The sequence below is a fragment of the Labeo rohita genome, chromosome 12 (assembly GCF_022985175.1).
Source record: "Labeo rohita strain BAU-BD-2019 chromosome 12, IGBB_LRoh.1.0, whole genome shotgun sequence".
NCBI classification, from domain to species: domain Eukaryota; kingdom Metazoa; phylum Chordata; class Actinopteri; order Cypriniformes; family Cyprinidae; genus Labeo; species Labeo rohita.
Window position 1 is genome coordinate 19,472,421 of NC_066880.1, and position 20,034 is coordinate 19,492,454.

At 36.4% G+C, this 20,034-nt stretch overlaps 2 protein-coding genes across 4 annotated transcripts; one reads left to right on the forward strand and one right to left on the reverse strand.

Annotated features, from left to right (window-relative positions):
• Position 1: 1 nt before the first annotated feature.
• Positions 2–7,378, reverse strand: ankrd22 (ankyrin repeat domain 22). Of its 3 annotated transcripts, none has more exons than XM_051124795.1 (7): positions 7,251–7,378; positions 3,978–4,014; positions 3,061–3,252; positions 2,760–2,867; positions 1,084–1,161; positions 861–959; positions 2–458 (listed from the first exon to the last, which is right to left on the reverse strand). In XM_051124795.1, the coding sequence occupies exons 2-7, from the start codon at positions 3,996–3,998 to the stop codon at positions 381–383; spliced, it is 576 nt and encodes a 191-aa protein (XP_050980752.1). In that variant the 5' UTR covers positions 3,999–4,014; positions 7,251–7,378; the 3' UTR covers positions 2–380. The 3 variants fall into 3 exon arrangements, with proteins under 3 accessions (XP_050980752.1, XP_050980753.1, XP_050980751.1); XM_051124796.1 differs by lacking the exon at positions 7,251–7,378 and adding an exon at positions 6,315–6,870; XM_051124794.1 differs by lacking the exon at positions 7,251–7,378 and adding an exon at positions 4,108–4,898.
• Positions 7,307–19,993, forward strand: stambpl1 (STAM binding protein-like 1). The gene is made up of 11 exons (XM_051124789.1): positions 7,307–7,713; positions 9,546–9,652; positions 11,010–11,227; positions 11,392–11,467; positions 12,100–12,195; positions 12,292–12,601; positions 14,210–14,334; positions 14,875–15,012; positions 16,833–16,945; positions 17,385–17,484; positions 17,609–19,993. Exons 2-11 carry the CDS (start codon positions 9,623–9,625, stop codon positions 17,663–17,665), a joined length of 1,263 nt encoding a protein of 420 aa, XP_050980746.1. The 5' UTR covers positions 7,307–7,713; positions 9,546–9,622; the 3' UTR covers positions 17,666–19,993.
• Positions 19,994–20,034: the final 41 nt, after the last annotated feature.

A 20,034-nucleotide genomic window follows, 5' to 3' on the forward strand; every position in this document is an offset into this window, starting at 1 on the left:
ATGTATTCAAAAAGTAACTTTGCTTAGTGAGAGGTTTTACTTTTAAATTCACAATTTAACACAAGCTAAATCCATTTGAAATCTCACAGTGATAACAATAAACTTTAACACTTTAAAACAAACTGAATATACATATACAGTACATTAAATTATCAATATGCAAACAATACACATACGAGTAATCAAATCCAAAATTAAATCAAATATGCTTAAATACATCTTTTATCTGAGAAATGTATTTTTATAACAGTAAGGTTATATATAACAGTTGTGGTGAAAAATGTGTAAATTGTGGTAATTGGTGTAAACCCAATCTAAAACTCAGCTGGTGAATTGTAAAGGATCCCACTGCTGCTGCACATGAAACAAGTCTCTAATACTTACATTGATTTCGTTAACATTGTAACAATTTTGTGGAATTGTAGTCTCTTTGCAATATCTAGTGGAGTTTCATGATCCTGTTAAGAAGACAGTAACAAAACGTCAAAACTATTAATGACGTCTATATACCAATATATATTCACACCACTTTAACTTAGAGAGATGCTCGTTTCAGTTCAACACCAGTTTCAAATCCTGTCAGTCTCAGCAAATTTTAATACTTTCGGTTACATTTTAATACTTCCGGTTACATTTAACATTCACTTACAATGTTCTCGGTTGACATTAAGAGAATGGGTTACTGCTAAATACAGTACAACACCTCTATGTCACCTGTCGCCACTTTATTAATTTTCACCTTATCTACAGGGTAGAAAGTTTACATTTTTAAAAAGTAGTTACTTTAAAAAAGAAGACGATAAGATTACAAATCCCTATATAGAAGTTCATCTTCAAATAAATGCTATAAATAAACTTACTTTGTTCTGTACTGAAACATCTGCATTTTTCTCCATTAACAATGGAATGATTCTCTGACTTTTTCTTTGGCACGCATAGTGAAGTCCAGTGTTCCCCTTCTGATTTAAAAAAAAAAAAAAGCAAAAATGCACAAATTATACCATGAACATCCTTTTTAGTACAATCATTATCTATTAATTACTAATTTCTCACTGAAACAAACATGATGAGTGCTCTACTTACATAGTCTACAGCATTTACTTCCACTTTAGTGGTCAACAAAAGCTCCATCAATTTTACATTTTTTCTTTGCTTCTCTTCCTTTTGAGAGATAAAAGGTACAATGCTTTAATATTGTATAATTAAACACATTTAGGTCAGTCATAAATTAAAGTCAGATTACATATGTGATCACAAGATCACCTTCAAAACACTACAAAACACATTCTATTCCCGTACACTAATATCAGGGAAATTCCTGATCTCACATACAGTCATGGCCAAAAATACCCTTGCAATTCTGTCAGATAATGCAAGACTTTGCTTTTAAAACATTGGTCCAGTTGCAAATGTTTTTTCACATGTTCACATGCTTATTGTTTTTGTTTGCACTGCAACAACACACACAAAAAAGTCACAAAAAACTTGATAAAATTTCACACAGAACTCATAAATGGACCGGACAAAATTATTGGCACCTTGTCAAAATTGTAAGAAATAATTGCTTTTCAAGCATGTGATGCTCCTGTAATTTGTATTTAGACACACCTGTGGCAAGTAACAGGTGTGGGCAATATAGTAATCACACTTGCAACCAGTTAAAATGGAGAAAAGTTGACTCAACCTTTGTGTTGTTTGTCACACTGAGCATTGAGAAAAGAAAGAAGTGTGAAGAGTTGTCTGTGGATTTGAGAGAAAACAAAATTGTGGAAAAACATGGACAATCTCAACTCCATCTCCAGAGATCTTAATGTTCCTGTGTCCACTGTGCGCAATATCGTCAAGAGGTTTACAGCCCATGGCACTGTAGCTAACCTCCCTGGATGTGGATTAAAGAGCAAAATTAATAAAAAAAAAAGTCACAACTAAGGATTGTTCAAATGGTGGATAAAGAACCCCAGTTAACTTCCAAACAAATTCAAGCTGATCTGCAGACACAAGGTACAACAGTATCAGCTCACACTATCCGTCGTCATCTGAATGAAAAGTGACACTATGGTAGGAGACCCAGGAGGACACAAAGGCATAAAAAAAGCAAGACTGGACTTTGCCAAAACTTATGTGACAATACCACAATCCTTCTCGGAGAACATACTGTGGACAGATGAGACAAAAACAGAGCTTTTTGGTAAAGGACATCATGGCACCGTTTACAGAAACAGAAATGAGGCCTTCAAAGAAAAGAACACAGTCCCTACAGTCAAACATGGTGGCACTGGATAGCCTTGACTGTGTGAACGGTATCATGAAATCTGATGATTACCAAATAATTTTGGGCCGCAAAGTAGTGGCCAGTGTCAGACAGCTGCGTCTCCACCAGAGGTCATTTTTTTCCAAAGGGGTTGTTACCAAATATTAAGATAAGGGTGCCAATAATTTTGTTCAGTGCTTTTTTTGGGTTCTGTGTGAAATTGTATCCGGATTGACTTTTCTTCTTTGTTTTTTTTTTTTTGTTGTTCCGAAAAACAAAACAATAAATAAATAAACATGCGAGTACCAAAACATTTGCAACTGCAACAATTTTCTGAGAGAAGGGTTGCATTTTCTAACAGAATTTTAAGGGTGCTGATATTTTTGGCCATTACTGTAGCAGGTTAAATTAATTTTCAATATTAATTCTCTCTTGTTTTTTTTTGTTTTGTTTTTTTTTTACAGTAACTAATCTCCTTGAGAAATGCAATCACTGAGTGATAACCTACCATTATAAGATAACCAATTAACAAGATAGGCATTAATATGGCGATCATCAGGTAGTCCAGGAAGGAAAATGTTCTTCTCGTAGCATAGTGCAAACATGTCCTTCCTTTCTAAAGGAACAACGTACACATTGATATGTTTAAACAAGCAAGCTGAACACACAAAAACAATTATCAATAAAATCTACCAGAGGGTGAGTCAGAAAAACAGCATGCATTAAAATGAATCACTGCACAATAGACTCAAAACGGCAGCATTATGATTCAAACAGGACTACGTTCAGTCTCCTCACTTATGCAATACCTTATTTCTAATAGACACGTTTGCATTGCAACCTAGAAGGTATTTGACAGTCCTAAGGTTTCCCCGTCTACAGGCGGCTATGATCGGCGTGTCTCCTGTTCCGTCATCTTGAGCATTTACATTTCTGGAATCAGCTGAGATCATTTCTTGCAACTTGCGGATGTCATCGTCATAAGCTGCCTGACACATGGGCTATGGAAAGAAAGCAGCACAAAATATGATTAGATAAGACACATGAAACAATTCTCTTAAATCTAATGCATTTATTATAAGTAAGGCAACGAATTATAATTTAGGGGGCATGTGATTTTAGAAACATGGTTTGCTATTAGATAAGCTGAAGAGCAAAACAGGTCTGGTAACATCCCAAACATGACAGATAGCTTAACACATACACACCTTTTCCAAATAAAAAATTACAGCTAAAATAACAAATGCAAAGTTTTTATTTACATAAACACTGTACATAAGGTCTTTAAACAGTGCTGTATGTTTCCCTTTTTATACTAAGGAAGCTATATTATGTTTTTAAGGTCTGAAGATCTAGAAGTTAATACTGTAATGAATGTAAGAAAAAAAAAAGTAAAAAAAAAAAAAAAGAAGATGATTCTCTGGGACAATGTGAAACAACATGTCCTGTATTATCTGTGAAAGTGTGTTTAAATTCCCGAGAAGATGACAGTTTTTTGGCACTGACACGTCACAAAAGTTAAATTAAGCCTAATTAAGTTTTTACTCAGTAGAAAACAATTATGTTAACACAGAACTGAGGTATGAAGAACACAGCTTATTAAGTTGTTAAAGATTCAATTTAGTATAACACGATCAGCCGATTATCATAATCATCAGTTACATGAGCCAGTCAGCTGTCTTCTAAAGAAAGGAAATTGAAGACACGTTTCGAAGTAGTTACTCACCTCTGAGTACAAGATCCCCATTTGGCTTCCTCTGTCCCTGAAGAGAAATGAAACGAAACTTGTAAATGCTTAACGCGGACTTTGAGGTTATTAAAACTAACAACCGTTTGCTAACTTGTTTGCTTTCTACCTTGCGAATTGTGTGAAACTGAGCTTCAGATGAGGGTGTGGTCATGTTACAATGACGCATACGTCATGACGCAATCAGTACCGTTCAGGTGTGTAACGGTGTATTCCTGAACATTAAGATAAATTAATTTCCTTTCAGCAGAAACTAGAGTACAATGACCATCAGGCCAGTTTAAACACGTATAATGTAGATAGTTTCCCAAGTAAATAAAGCTTTTTTTAATGCAGCTAGAAATGGTGCCTACTGTCTGTGAATACTGAGGGATGTGTAATAAACCAACACATTCTTATTTAGACTGGTATAATGACTACTTTTAAAATTGTGATAATATATATGTCTGTATGTATGTTTGTATTTTAACTGAAACACTTTAGTTAACACTATCAGTGAAATATTGTCTTTTTGCTCATCACAACAAGAGCAGAAAGAGACACATGGCAGTGAGTGCCACTTAAAAACCAGCGCTCATTCACTGATGGGTGCTTGAGAAGAACTTAACCAAGACAAAATTAAGCAAAGCAGCCATAACTTATTGTCATATGTTGGACAAACAATAACGTATTTTAGAAATAATCCCCTCCCAAAAACTGCTCATATTTATAAAAAAACTTTCAGAGAAAAATCAAGCTCAAATAATTGGCATTGCAGCACTGTTGGTTATGATTTACAGAATCGTTTCTTTACTCAACTGTGGCAGAACCGGCTTTTAATTGTTTAGATGTAGCCTAATTTTATTATTTTAAGATTATTATTTTTATTATATTATTTTAGATTTTCTTTGTTTTATACAGTGGAGACCAAAATTAGAGAACAACCTACAACTTCCTAAATTTCAAGGTCACTGCTTAGTCCTTTTTGAACTTATCCTAAGAGTAGTAGAAGGGCAGTTTTTAAAACATATTTCATAAATGAATTATATTCGGAAGCACAGTATAAAAACATACATGCAATATTTGAAAAAGAACTGATTAAAATTAGAGAACGCTTACAGATTTCCCTAATTATATGACAAACCCTATTTAACTGGCAGCAGGTTGTCCAGGTGAATGCCAAAGAGATGACTTTTTTTAGCCACTCCAAGAGCAGCTGGCTGTTAAATCTGTGAATTCTTCAATATTGCAGCTTTGCGATGACACCAATTCATTAAAGCGGTCATTGGATTCCCATTTTCCACAAGTTGATATGATTCTTTAGGGTCTTAATGAAAAGTCTATGATATACTTTGGTTAAAAATTCTCAATGGTAGTGTAAAACAACACCCCTTTCACCTTGCCAAAATCAGCTCTGCAAAAATCATCTCATTCTGGTCGAGGCTGCTTTAAATGCAAATGAGCTCTGCTCGCCCCGCCCCTCTCTTCTCTCTGTGGAATGACAAGCTTGTTTACTTTAGCCGCATTTAGCCGTTAAACTTGCTAACTAGCACATTATTAGGAAAGACGATTGCAAAGATTCATAAAAAAACCCTTATACTCACTTCTGCCGTAAGTGAAGCTGGATCACGAATGATTCGCGCGAACATAGACGCATTTATGTAGATCGGGAGGCGCATTCCCTTCACAAACAAACGTAATCCACTGCATCTTCAGCAGCTCAGATGTCGGGAGTAAATGACGACCACTGCGTTCATTATTACATCCAGCAACACAACACCTCAATCGCTCAATCGGAGATATTCTTGTCTAATTTACATCCCTGCTCCGGCATTAAAACAAAGAGGGTGGACTGTGACAGCTGGTCTGTGGTAAGACGCTCATGTCAATCAACTATCGTGGGTGCGGCCTCTGTCGGTGTGACGCCACAACGACAGGCATCTGAGAATGGCTCGATTTGAAAAAGGGGATATTATTTTTACAGATTAATTAAAAACCACTGCATGGATTTTTATCACTATAGGGTAGATTTGTACATACACTGCCGACACACATTAATGTTCAAACAACATGTAAAAGTGAACTTAGCATCCGATGACCCCTTTAAAGTCCCCCAAAAAGGCTGGTCGTCCACATAAGACAACGAACGAGAAGAGAGGATAATGCAGAGACTCTCAGTGGGGAATTAGTTCAACACTGCAGCTGGAATTGCTTGCCAGTTCATTGCTAAACAGGGTAAGGATCTGTCTTGGGATGTTTAAGAGAAGTCGGCCTGAAAGCACACTCTGCAGTGACCAAGTCTCTCATAAGCAGGTAGAATCAAAAGGCTAAACTCACCTTTGCTGAGGAGCATGTTATGTGGAGAGAGAAGAACTGGTCCAAAGTTTACTCACGATACATGGAAGGGTAAATGCATATGTTTATCAGAAACTGCTTCAGCAATATGTGGTGCCTTCCTTGTAAGCACCTCCCAATCAACCTGCAATATGGGTAAAGCAGTTCCTAAAAGCTAAGAACACTAAAGTAATAAAACGGCCGGTCCAGATTTCTTATCCAAACCCAATTAAAAATCTTTGGAAAATCCTTGGCAACACAGTTATGGCTAAGAAACTCACCACAGTTATGGAACTATGAAGAAGAGTGGACCAAGATTATATATAGTATAGTATAAGAAACTAGTGATGTCCTTCGGCCACAAATGTGCTGAAGTCACTCAAAGCAAGGGCATCTACTCTAATATCTGACTAATTTCTGACAGCTGTAACCCTTTCAAAATTTTAGTTGTAATCTTATTTCATGCTACAGTGTTTATTGTTCTCTAATTTTGATCACTGTTTGATCACTGTGATTCTCTGGTTATTTTCTAAAACATGTTAGTAGAACAGTGGTATACCCACAGCTAATATTCCTTGACATTTTGAATGTCAAAAAAAAAAAAAAAAAAAAAAAAAAAAAAAAAATCAAGTATTTACAGATTATTCTCTAATTTCTCTAATCTCTGCTGTAGATAGAATCAGTAGTCGTGCTATGCAGATGTAATTTGGCAATTCGGATGAGTGCCCCATCTGGTGGATAAAAAAAGTCCAACCATCTATATGTTTCCGTGTCGTAACATTTCACAAAATAAATGCAAACAATTGTTAGGCTACGCTGTCTTTAGAATGTAAATCATAGACTCTGTAATTGGTCAATGATTAAAAATAATGTAATGTCTGATAGCGTATATCAGTATATCCAAGGTAAAAGCTTGTAAATCTCATGATATACATCTACCTTTACAGACGTACGGTCATTCCCACCCCCTTCAGCTGTCACACTGGTTGCGGCTCAAATCTGGTGAACTAGGCAGCGTTTGGGCATCGTAGAAGAATCCCGAGAATCCGGATGCTGACTAGATAGGCGGCTCGTGAGGTTTTGAAACACAGCCAGTAAAAGCGCCGCTGTTACAGCAGCATTCATCTGACTCGCAGAGCTCCGGGCGAACCATCTGACATCGCAGGGTTATTCGCTCTCAAAGACAGCAATCAGCCATTTTAGCCTTCCGCGCATATCCATGCCAAAAGAACAAAGCTTCCATGAGGCACAAAGGCAAAAGACCGAGAGTTTTAGACAATAATAAAAAACCTGCTCTTTTATTTCCGCGAGTTGCCTGTTTTCAAACTGAATTCTAGCATGTGCCACATGTGACGATTGTAGGAATGTGGAGCATGGGATCACAGCAGCCCTTCACCTACAGGTGAGGATTTATTGAATTTATACATTTATTTTTTTGTGGTATTAAATAAGCCCTATGATCATTACTGGTTTTATTTTATTATTTTTTTTATTATTTTATGTTTACACTGAAATTGTTGCAATCTTGTCAGGTGGGAAATGTATCATTGAACTGATCGTTGTGACTGCTTTACTGATAAAGTAATATTATTTCTATGATTTGTGTGATTATAATGATCATATCCCTATGACCATTACTGGTTTTATTTTATTTATTTATTTTTATTATTTTATGTTTACACTGAAATTGTTGCAATCTTGTCAGGTGCGAAATGTATCATTGAACTGATCGTTGTGACTGGTTTACTGATAAAGTAATATTATTTCTATGATCTGTGATTATAATGATCATATCTGTGCTGTTAGGATTTTGGCTTGACATCTTAACAATATTGATTGTTTATCGGAGGAGCTCCAAGTTTGAGGACTTTAGATGCTCATCATATAAAATGCACTTACTGTATGAAGTCATGAATCAGAGATTGGAAAGTGTGAAGAAAGTTACTTTAGTGAAATATAACTTCTTCCTATAGTACTTACTATTTAAATAATATATTTAATTACAAATAAATGTACAATATATTATAATAGAGCCCGTCTAGTTCATGTGCTGGGCAGGAATGAGTTCTTCATAAACTTTGACATCATACATTTCAGGCATACTATAGCAATTACTAGGTAGACAAACCTAGTACATACGTACATAGTAGAAATAGTAGTCATCATGTTGATAATTTAATCGTTAGACATCATGTGAGGCAGTCACAGAGACTGTATTTTTATGTAGCAAAAACTTGTTTGCAGATGTGGACTGCGGTTTGATTCGGCTCTTAAAATATGTTGAAGAACCGCTCATTCCTCCTTGAAAATGGTTGTGTTTTTGCTGTATAAACCCTCTTGAGACTTCAGTCTTTAGTATTTCAGGCTATAACACATACCAATATTATATATATATATATATATATATATATATATATATATATATATATATATTTTAAACCATTTATGACGTTTAAAATTATTTTGCTAGTATTGTGAACCCAGACAGTTGCTTGAGCCATTATGTACTACTGAATCACTACCTACTTTCTGCATTAGTAACTGTGAAATTGCTAAAAGATTTTTTTTTAACATTGATATACACCTGATAAATTATATACATATAATCTAGACTGCTTACTTTCTTATCTAATCAAATGCAAATTTGATTTGAACGTTATGCAAGGCCCTTATTACCAGAGATTGCTCAGTGTTAAATCTGTCACATCTCCTTAACACTGCTCTCTTATTTGAACAGTGCATCTACTTTAAGTTGCCATGGCATCGTTAATCAGAATATTTTCTTCTTTGGCGGTGCTACATTTTCCATTTTTTAATTTGCAATTTGCTGTACTCAGCTTTCAAAGAGTGAAAGAGAAAGAAACAGTCCAATATGTCCCCAGCTTTGTGCAAAATGAAAAAGCTCACCAAGGATTTTTTTCGCAGCTGAAGATATCCATGAGTCACCATATTTTGCTGCATGGTAACAAGCTGTCATAGCAACTGTAGCACAGATTCTGGAACGAATAACCGTGTTATTTGGACCGAGATGGTGAATTATATTCAATAATCCCCATGGAAATGCACAGGGCATGGTAACCATGTTAATAGATTAGAAAGAATACGCTAGGAATTCTACAGCATAGAGTTGTAGCCAAAGCTAGTGTTGAGTAACTGAAAACAAACACTGTATCGACCCAGCGGCCTCTTAATAGCACAGCTGTGATGCCAGATATGATGTTTCTTGCTCCTCAGCTTGGAATCATCTTGGGAGATGACAGATGGATGCATAGGGAGGATCGAAGCCTGCCAGCCAACGTTGTAAACTCACCATGGACCAGGGCTTCAGTTTCAGCACGCTGGTGAGTGGCGTTGTGGGATGAGGAGGAGGGTGGTGGGGGACAGCTGATATTACTCGGAGGTGGGTCGCAGGGACAGAACGGCTTCCTCTGACTCACTCCCATTAGTATTCCCATTGCAGCTGCTCCGTCATTCAGATCCCTCCATCCTGGAGTGGGCGAGAGGGAAGTAACGGATGTAGCCCCCTTCACACTTCGCTTCCCTTCTTCGTGAATGCGTGATCAAACATAGACTTCTTATTCTGGCCACCCAGAAATCCTGTTCTCCAACAATTAATTTGGCTCTTTCACAACATTCCCAGATTTTTGTGCATGTACTGTTCAAAAGTCAAGCAAGCTGTCATGTCCAACAAGTGTAACAGCTCGGCAGGCCCTCATTGGAGTCCATCAATGTCCTTCTGCATGTTGATTAGACGCCCACTCTTTTCAGTGACCCTAAAACAGAGGCTCTGTTTAGTCATTAGTATGAGAGCTGGAAGCGAACTCGGCGTGGGTGCTGCTGGGTGTTCCGGTTCGCTCAAGCTGGGTGATGAACAGAGCTTATGTTGTGTTTATCGGAGGCCTGTGATCTCTTTGAGACCAAATGTTCTGTGCCTCTGGCGTATGGGGACCAATCCTAGTTCATTTTGCCTATCTAGAGCAATTTTATTTGGCAGAGCTATAACGTAGCTCATCAGATTGACGCCTAAATGTCAGAAATTTAGAATCTAGAAAATTTCGGCACACAAAATAGGCTAAATAAGAAAAAAGATTTTTTTCTTTAATCTAAGAAATCTAAGTTTCTCTAAAATTTAGAATATAGGGCTAAATGTGACTCTGGACCACAAAACCAGTCCTAAGTAGCACAGGTATATTTTTAGCAATAGCCCACAAAACATTGTATGGATCAAAATTATCAATTTGTCTTTGAAAAATCATTAGGATATTAAGTAAAGAGCATGTTCCATGAAGATATTTTGTAAATTTCCTACCATAAATATATAAAAACTTAATTTTTTATTAGTTAATTTTGACAACATTAATGACGATTTTCTCAATATTTAGATTTTTTTGCACCCTCAGATTCCGGATATTCAAATAATTGTATTGGCCAAATATTGCCCCATCCAAACAATCTATATCAATGGATTATGTATTCAGCTTTCAGATAATGTCAGTTTCAACCCTTATGACTGGTTTTGTTGTTCATGGTCAGAAATTGTCCAAAATAACATCACTGTACGTCTTTACCAACAATAATGCTTTCGTAGCTGGTAAAACTCTTGTGCATTATGTCACCGTGGTCTCATGGTTTACAAAGGGTTCCTTGTATGCCACTGCTTTGTATTCTCATGGTTTTTGTTGTCCTGTCCGTTTGCAGAAGAAGTTAGCAGCTGAGCCAGATCACACTGACGTTACTCTGCCAGCAGTGGAGCGTGTGCGGGCCCTCAGCAAAATGGGCTATAACATTGAAATAAATGAAGACATCGCCCCAAGACGCTACTTCCGCTCTGGCGTGGAGATGGAGCGTATGGCAGCTGTTTATCTAGAGGAGGGCAGTCTGGAGAATGCCTTTGTCCTCTACAACAAGTTCATCACGTACGTTTAATTATTTAATTTAATTTATTTAGTACCGCGTGTCCTACAGTATTTAAGGTCACAGGGATGCTGAAGTCTTTTCCAGCATCTTGGGCCATTTTTCTTTTGTCTTGACAGCTATCCTAAAATATTGTCTAATTCATGGCAATTTCACTCTTGTGCAGTTTATTTGTTGAGAAGCTTCCCAGTCACAGGGACTATCAACAGTGCAACGTCCCTGAGAAGCAAGTGATAATGAAGGTAAGCCCCTGGCATGTTACTCACAGGAACTGATGGAGCCCTGTGGCGCTCAGCCCACTGTAAATCTGATTAGCATCATGCTCAATTACCTTGGCTAGAGGACTTGTCAGGCTCCCAGCTGCTCACATGGTGGGTTTGCCTTGTGTGGGCACATGTTCTGCTTTCATTTGAACATAGTAACATGAAACCGACTGTAGACAAAAGGTTTTTTTCTAGTCACCTGATTGTTGACGAGACCTACATCTTATTCAAACAGTATTTTTAATTGAACCAACATTAGTAGTATGATTTGAGTAATCAATATGTTTGGTTAGTTTTTGGAGGTAAAACAGTCTAAATTTTGCTGAATATCTGCTAAAAGTTTCATCTACTGGCATATACTGTAAATACAGACAGTGACTAAAAGCCACAAAACTGAAATTTTTATTTCATGGGGTCTTTAACCTAATGATCTTAATGTCCACTGATGGTCCCTGAATGCAAAAAGACATGAGTAATTGGTTTAAGTGTCTCTATTCCCAGCTTTTAAAAAAATCATTATGTCCCTGAAAGCTTTAGCTCATATTGATCTAGTACTCTCTGTCTGTAACACAACCCCTAATGTTGTCCCATTATCTGTTCATTATGTTCAGAAATTGCAGGAAGTGGCCTTTCCACGAAAGGAGCAATTGAAGAGACTTCTCCATGAGAAATACAGCAAAGAACACAGTGAATATCTGAAGAGTCAGGTACATTTGATGGAGTACTTCTCATTCACTGCTGATGAAAAACGTGTTAATCAAATTTTAGATTCATTTCATTAATATGCGTGAATATTTTTGCAGACTCAAGCCATGGCTGTTGACATGTGTAGTGAACGAGTGCAGAAGATGTCTCTGTTGGAAGAGGAACGACAACGTGTAGCACAGCTCAGGAAGATGCAAATAGAGTCTGAGCAGTTCCGCTATTTCGAGGACCAGTTGCGTAGACAAGAGCTGGCCAGTCGCAGGGATGAGGCTGTCCCCAAAGTGCCTGAACAAACCGACGGGTCCTGCTTATCCCAGACCCCGAGAAACCATGTGCGCCTTGACCCCAATCGTAACAAACCAGCGGCCCCCGTCCCTAAACCGGCAGCCACCTTAGCAGCTGTTCAAAGTGAGTGCCCTAATCTAGCTCATGTTTGTCTGTTATTAATTATAGTAATTTATTACACGGCTGTCTAATTATTCACTTGTGGTGTTTTGTTTAATATATTAACTGTTAAACTGCATATTACTTGGTATATGTTCTCATATAATCAGATAATTCATATTTATTTGTTTTTACACTGCCCTTTAAATGTTAAAGGAGAAGTCCACTTCCAGAACAACAATTTACAGATAATTTACTCACCCCCTTGTCATCCACGATGTTCATGTCTTTCTTTCTTCAGTCGTAAAGAAATTATGTTTTTTGAGGAAAACATTTCAGCATTTTTCTTCATATAATGGACTGCTATGGTGCCCCGTAACGATTGGTTATTTTAATAAAAATAATACAATTTATATACTTTTTAATGCCAAACGCTTGTCTTGTCTTACTCTGCTTGGACAGTTTTCGTTCCTGTTCATGACAGTTAGGGTATGTCGAAAAACTCCCATCTCATGTTCTGTCATGTCCTATATTGCTGTTTTACCTTTTTTGTTAAGGGTGTTTAATCTTTTTTGCACGTTTACTTTGCAAAGACTGGGTCAGAACTTCTGCAATGATGTAGGATGATTTTGAAATGATTTTTGAAGTTGTGGGAGAAAATACGCTTTTTGACATACCCTAACTGTCTTGAGCCAGGGTACACAGAGTTCAAGGACTGCAAGGCAAGATGAGCGTTTGAGAATAAAAAGTATTTAAATAGTATTTTTTTTAATGTAAAAAAACAATCGTTTCGCTAGATGAGACCCTTCTTCCTCAGCTGGGCTCGTTTACAGTCGCATTTGGGATCATTTGAAACTGCATTTAAACTGCCTTTTGGAAGTTCAAATTCGGGGCACCATAGCAGTCCATTATATGGGGAAAAATGCTGAAATGTTTTTCTCAAAAAACATAATTTCTTTACGACTGAAGAAAGAAAGAAATGAACATTGTGGATGACAAGGGGGTGAGTAAATTATTTGTAAATTGTTGTTCTGGAAGTGGACTTCTCCTTTAAGGGTGAGATTTTATGGTAGAATTTATCTTATGCTTACCAAGACTGCATTTATTTGTTCAAAATACAGTAAAAACAATAATATTATGAAATATTTTTGCAGCTCGAAATGAATGTTTTTATTTGAATGTTTTAAAATGTAATTTGTCCCTGTGATAACAAAGCTTTACTTTCAGCCTTTACTGTAGTATCACATAGTAATTTAAATTAATTCTAATAGGTACTCAAGAAACATTTCTCATTATTGTCTATGTTGAAAAAAGTTCTGCTTAATAATTTTTAGAAATATATAATATTTTTTTTCCAAAAGAACAAATTATTTAAAATATAAGTATTTTGTCTTGTGTGATCAATTTAATGTACCCTGGCTGAATAAAAAGATTAATTTTGAACAGCCATACAGCCATAATGAGTAGGATAATGTACAGTCAGGCAGTTGTCGCAAAATGAACCTCTTCAGAATGCTAGAAAGCATCTAATGACCCTGAAAGGATTTATTTTGTATTAATACCTGCCTCACTGTACATTATCCTTTACTTGTGTTATTAGCAGTACTACATTGCGTTCTTGTGTGTTTCTAGATCAGCGTGTGGAAGGCCTGAGGCGGGTTTTAATCCCACGAGACCTGACTTACAGGTTCCTTCTGTTAGCTGACAGTAACACGGCGAGAGGAATTGAGACGTGTGGAGTTCTCTGTGGAAAACTGGTAAGGCCTCAGCTGGAGCATACCTCCTCTCTGTGGGCATGAGAATCTTTTGTTCCTGAAATAACTAATTTTTTCGAATCCTTTCCTGAATGAGTGTGAATATCGTTTGGGGAGTGTTAAAGGCCAATCATGCTTTTTTTGGCTAGTAATATGCAGCCTTTCTTATTCACTGTAAAACAAGGAGCTTCTGTGTTGCACAATCAGTGTAAATACAAGGTGTGGATGTGGACTTCCTCATACTTTGGCCACAAATTGAATAGTGACACTATTCATGAGCATTACGCAGAATTTCAATGTCTTATTCACCAACCACCTGTAATCCATCTTAGTTCCTCCCAGCATTTTTCATTTCTGATTTGTCTCAAGCTTTTCTCCCCTTTTGTACACTTTCAAGATTCCAAAAATCCTCCAGGGGAACCTGTTGCTCAGCTCCCATAAAGAATCAACTGGTCATTTTGTTCAACTTGTGTGAGAGGACGCATAATGCAATTGTGGGATGCTGTTAATAGATGAACTAAAATCTGTTTTGTTGTCCCATAGACGCACAATGAGTTTGTGCTGACCCATGTGATCGTCCCCAAGCAGTCCGCTGGCCCTGACTACTGTGACATGGAGAATGTGGAAGAGCTGTTCAGTTATCAGGATCATCATAACCTTCTGACCCTTGGCTGGATCCATGTGGGTGTCTCTCTCTTTCAGGCTGTCACATATTCTCTGAACACTAAAATAAGAACTGTGCATCTCTTTATCTTTCACACCTTTGGCAGGTGAAAAGCTTGCTGGTGACTAATTTTCAAACCCACACAAAATGTGAGCCTGCAGATTTTTACAGATTTTGAGCAGCCATCGTTCACATCCCATTTCACTTGTGTGTTCGATTAGTAAATACTTTGGTTAATCTGATTATCCTTTTAACTAGCAATAAGAGTGTAACCCCCCTACCCTCCAAAACGGGTTCAGTGGAGCGTAGATGATCTGTGATCCGTAAAGACCTGGTAACACAGTTCGGCATGTCTGTGATTCATGGATTAGTTGCAAAATTAACCATCATAGAGTGATTTAAGTGTTTCTAAGTCTTGCCAATGTGAACATGCAATTTTTAACCATTCAGGTGAAAGATAAGGTGAGAGGAATTAATTGCGTTCACACTCAAAGCACACTCTCAGAGAGCCACATCTCAGACACAAACAAAATTATCTCAAAATACCAATCTCAGCGAGTAAATACAAGTAAACCCATCTCATAAATGCAGTTAGTTATATCTCAACACCCTCAATACGACTGAGGTGAGACCCTTGAGCAAGGCACCGAACCCGCAACTGCTCCCTGGGCCCCGCAGCATTGGCTGTCATCAGCTCCGGGTGTGTGTTCATGGTATTTGTGTGTGCATTTCTTCAGTTCTCACTGCTGTGTGTGTGCACTTGGATGGGTGAAATGCAGAACACAAATTCCGAGTATGGAACACCATGTCACGTACTTTCTTCCTTCCTTCCTTAAGTGTAGTGAATGTAAACAGAAGAAAATGTGTATCATTATATTGGATCCATGTGTTCAGTCTTAAAGTGACAGCACACTATTATATCTGCTGCTATCTGTCTAATTAATGTTAATCAAACAACAAAACATAGCATTAATAAGGATTCATCTATATTTAGTTCATACAGTGAACACTATGCAGTATTACACTTAATTTATTTCTTACTGTATGCTTGTCATTAATAATGTTTCAACTTTATTAGTTATGCTTCTAGTTTTTCCTGTGGTATAAGTGTTTTTGTTTTAAATCTGATCTGAAAAATGATCTAATAAGTGACTCAAAAACCATACGATCCAAACCATGAGTTTTGTGATTCCTTGAACCCCTACTCTAAAACGAGGAGACAAAATGAGAAAAAATTGTGCCTGGTCATTTTTCATTTTTCTTTTTTAAAGAAATTAATTATTTTATTCAGCAAGGATGCAAGAATTGATAAAGTTACAAAATATTTCTGTTAAAAAAATGTTTTGAACTTCTTTAGCACCAATCAGCATGTTAGTATGATTTCTGAAGTATCATGTGACAGTGAAGACTAGAGGAATGGCTGCTTAACACTGAGCTTTGTCATGAGGAAAATAATAAACATATACAAACAAAAAAATTAATTTAAAATTTGTGATAATATTTCACAATATTATTGTATCTGTGTATTTATGATCAAATGATGAGACTTCAAACTTTTAAACAGTAGTGCATAGAAATAGGCTACTTATATAAGTGGCAGACCAATGTATTTAACTGTTTTTGTACCCGATAGTAAATATTATTTGAATAACCAAATATGATGATGCATCAGTCAAGGATCACCATTTAAATTCAATTTAATAATTTACTGTACTTTTATTCTTAGTCTCCAGGTCACCTGATGATCATTTTGCATGTTGGATTATGTCATGGCTGCATGAGAATACTAAATGGGCTACTAAATGGTGTTAATTGGAATATTTATGTTGGCTCATAGACACATCCGACACAGACGGCCTTCCTCTCCAGTGTGGATCTACACACACACAGCTCTTATCAGCTCATGCTACCTGAGGCCATCGCTATTGTTTGCGCACCTAAACACAATGAGTGAGTATAACGCTTACAAAACTCCTACACCCTCCATTGTGTTAATAGAACCCAAAGGTGTTTTCATCTGCAGTTTTTAAAGTGCTACATCAAAGTAATGCAGATTAATTTATTTTTTTAACAATAGATTGCTTAACAATTGTTTATCATTTAAACATCCATGAATCATTTCAGTATTTTGTTTTCTAAAAATATTTAATTGATACAAATAAATGTATCTAATGATGCTCATTAGACTATGAATAAATTCCACCATACAAATATGTACAATATTTTATCATTTGTCCATTTTTGTAATGGATAGATTTCTGAAATATAAAAAAAGTAAAGAAATTAAAAGTATATAGATACATATTTACAGTAGATATGCTCCAAAAAACATTATATATAAACAAACATCATTGAGATCATTAGGATGTGTGTCATTTTGCTTCTTCAGCACCGGAGTGTTCCGACTCACTAGTGCTGGAATGGGAGAAGTGGCCGGATGCAGATTGAAAGGTTTTCACCCCCACTCTAAAGACCCTCCTCTGTTCACTGTAAGAATCCTCTGTTCCTCCTTTGAATATGAAAATAGCAGCTATATGTGCCTTCTGTTACAAATGTCGACCTCAAAATTGAAACACCTTTAGAGAAGTAAAACATAGTTTTTTCTATTTGCAGATTTGCAAGCACATTGTGGTGAAGGACTCGAAAACGACAGTTCTAGACCTCAGGTGACAGAGGGAGAGAGGAAATATTTTAGTATCAACAAACCATTGAGAATATTTATATCTTTCTTTACTTGAAGGCTTTTTTTGTATTTATTTATTTTACAAAAAGGTACTGTGAAACAGAATCCCTCAGCTACACAGTTTGCTGTGAGCAGGTTTAGTGAAGTTCTTGAGATGTTCCAATGGTGTTTTATGTTTTTTTTTTAGGTCATTATCCGCTTTTTGTTCGTGGCCAGGTGTTTTTCAAAAATGTTGTGGTCAGATTGTACCGTTTCTTATGATCTGACTGCTGTTTTGGTTCTTTGTCCTCAAGGTGGCGTCCTTTATCAAGGCATACTATGAGGCTGCTACAATGTGAATTGATTTCAGGACTTTTTTTAAAAGGAAGCGGTTTGTTTGTGTAATTTGCCTTTTGATATCCAGTGATATCGCTTGCAGTTCTCACTCTAACACAAAATATACTGAAAAAGTGAAATTTCTTTTTAAACCTAACTGAATTTTCTAGTTTTGTGTATGCTGCCAGTACAAAAATAAAATGAATTGCTACTAGAGTAATTTCTAGGCCTTACTATGTATTACTATCATATATGTGGTTGAATGGTTGATAACTTTACTTTGTATACAGTCAGTTCAGCTAATTTCAGGCTAAAGGATTTCTGTCTTTTCCAACTTCAGCCTAATGATGCAATATGACGTTGGCCAGTGAGCTGACTTTTGATTTCCAAGTTCAGCTTTTTTTCCCAATGTGGATCTGACAACAGGGGAAGTGACTCTGAAAGTTTGGAAAAGGATTTCTGTTTTTTTTCCAACTACAGCCTATTGACGCAATATGAAGTTGGCTGGTAAGCTGATTGTTTTTATGTCCAAGTTTAGCATTTTTATCAGTGTGGATCAGATTACAAGGGAAGTGACTCTTAACGTATGAACAAGATTGGGATCTCTTAGACCACACCAAAGTTCCCATAACAGAATAAGCAAAGAAACCTAAGAGACCTTACCAGAGGGCCTTGAATGCACTCATCTCAGGGTTACATTCCCTCATTTTGACAACTTGATCTTTGTCTCCACTATTTTTATGGTTTGAGAAGAAAACGTTTTGTCACCAGCGGAAGGTAAGATGAAATGTATGATAAATTGTGAATCCACGCAGTTCAGAGAGTGTTCACTATATCATGTATTTGTTGTGCAACGTGGCATTGGATTGTTTCTTCAGTGTGTGGCTGTGTGCCAGTGGCTCCACTGAGATGTGCTGTGTTGTTGTGGCTCTTTATGCTCAAGAGAGTACAAGAAGGCTTATGTGTCTGTACAAGCACCATTCTTTCCTCAGCGCATTTCCTAATAAAAGAAAAAACCTCGGCTTTGAAAACAGCGTGAGACAGTTTTTTTAATCTTTATGATCTTCCCAAGTAAACTGATGCATACAGTATGATGAAACAAAGCAAACAGCATGATTCATTACAGGCTTCTGATTGCTCATACATGCTTCAACATATTATGATATGCATTTGATTAATTTTCCTTTTAATTTTTTGGTCAAAAATGGGAACCATTTAATTCAACATTTAAGTTGACAACATCATCCCATTTTTTGGACAAGTGATTATCAATAGAAATCAATAATTATTAGGTCTGGCAGTTCACTTAATTAATTAGTTATGAAAAAATAACGCAATTAAAATATTGCAATATATTTTTTACCACAGTAGCCTCTGCCTTGCTCACGGGGAAAATATTATGGAATAACCTTCTAACCTTCTGATAAGAATATTTAATGTGAAAATTAGGGCTGTCAGTTTAAGGCGTTAACTTAATTAATTAGTAATGAAAAATAATGTGATTAAAATATTTTATCTCAGTTACACAATATCATATGGGCAGCAAAAGCAATATGACAGGAGTGCAGGTTTTGTCTCGATCTATCACGATCTTAAATGTGATTTAATACAACAGTTACGTAAATAAGAAGTTGATACTGTGTTATATTTTAAACACAATATTATCAGTTTTTGCTCAATTTTGCAAAGAACATATTACCTTTGAAGCCATAGCAGAATTATTGCACGTCTCGGAGCAACACAGCGGAGTTTAGTTACTGAATGAATCCGCGTTTTAAACGAATTGTGTGTGAACCAATGATTCAAACCTTGAGAAGGTTTGAAAGAAGGTATTTTGAAGACCGTTGGTAACAAAGCTGTTTTGGTTACCAATGACTTTCATTGTATGAGCAAATAATACTGACATTTTTCTCAAATGATCTTCTTTTAAGTTCCATAAATGTTTATGTGTAATAAATTCTATGTCGAATCAAATAAAATATTTCTTTCTAAAGAGTCAATTTATAATGTCTGCTTGATACTTTCTCATTTAACACAAAAA

Bases quoted from the DNA above. Each gene is read 5' to 3' on its own strand.
- ankrd22 (XM_051124795.1), bottom strand. From the start codon at position 3,998: ATGGGGATCTTGTACTCAGAG. The intron at 3,253-3,977 runs GTGAGTAACTAC...TTCTTTCCATAG, and splicing joins TGGGGATCTTGTACTCAGAG to CCCATGTGTCAGGCAGCTTA. The intron at 2,868-3,060 runs GTATTGCATAAG...TTGTTCCTTTAG, and splicing joins ACGTGTCTATTAGAAATAAG to AAAGGAAGGACATGTTTGCA.
- stambpl1 (XM_051124789.1), top strand. From the start codon at position 9,623: ATGGACCAGGGCTTCAGTTTCAGCACGCTG. The intron at 11,228-11,391 runs GTACGTTTAATT...ACTCTTGTGCAG, and splicing joins CTCTACAACAAGTTCATCAC to TTTATTTGTTGAGAAGCTTC. The intron at 12,196-12,291 runs GTACATTTGATG...ATATTTTTGCAG, and splicing joins GTGAATATCTGAAGAGTCAG to ACTCAAGCCATGGCTGTTGA.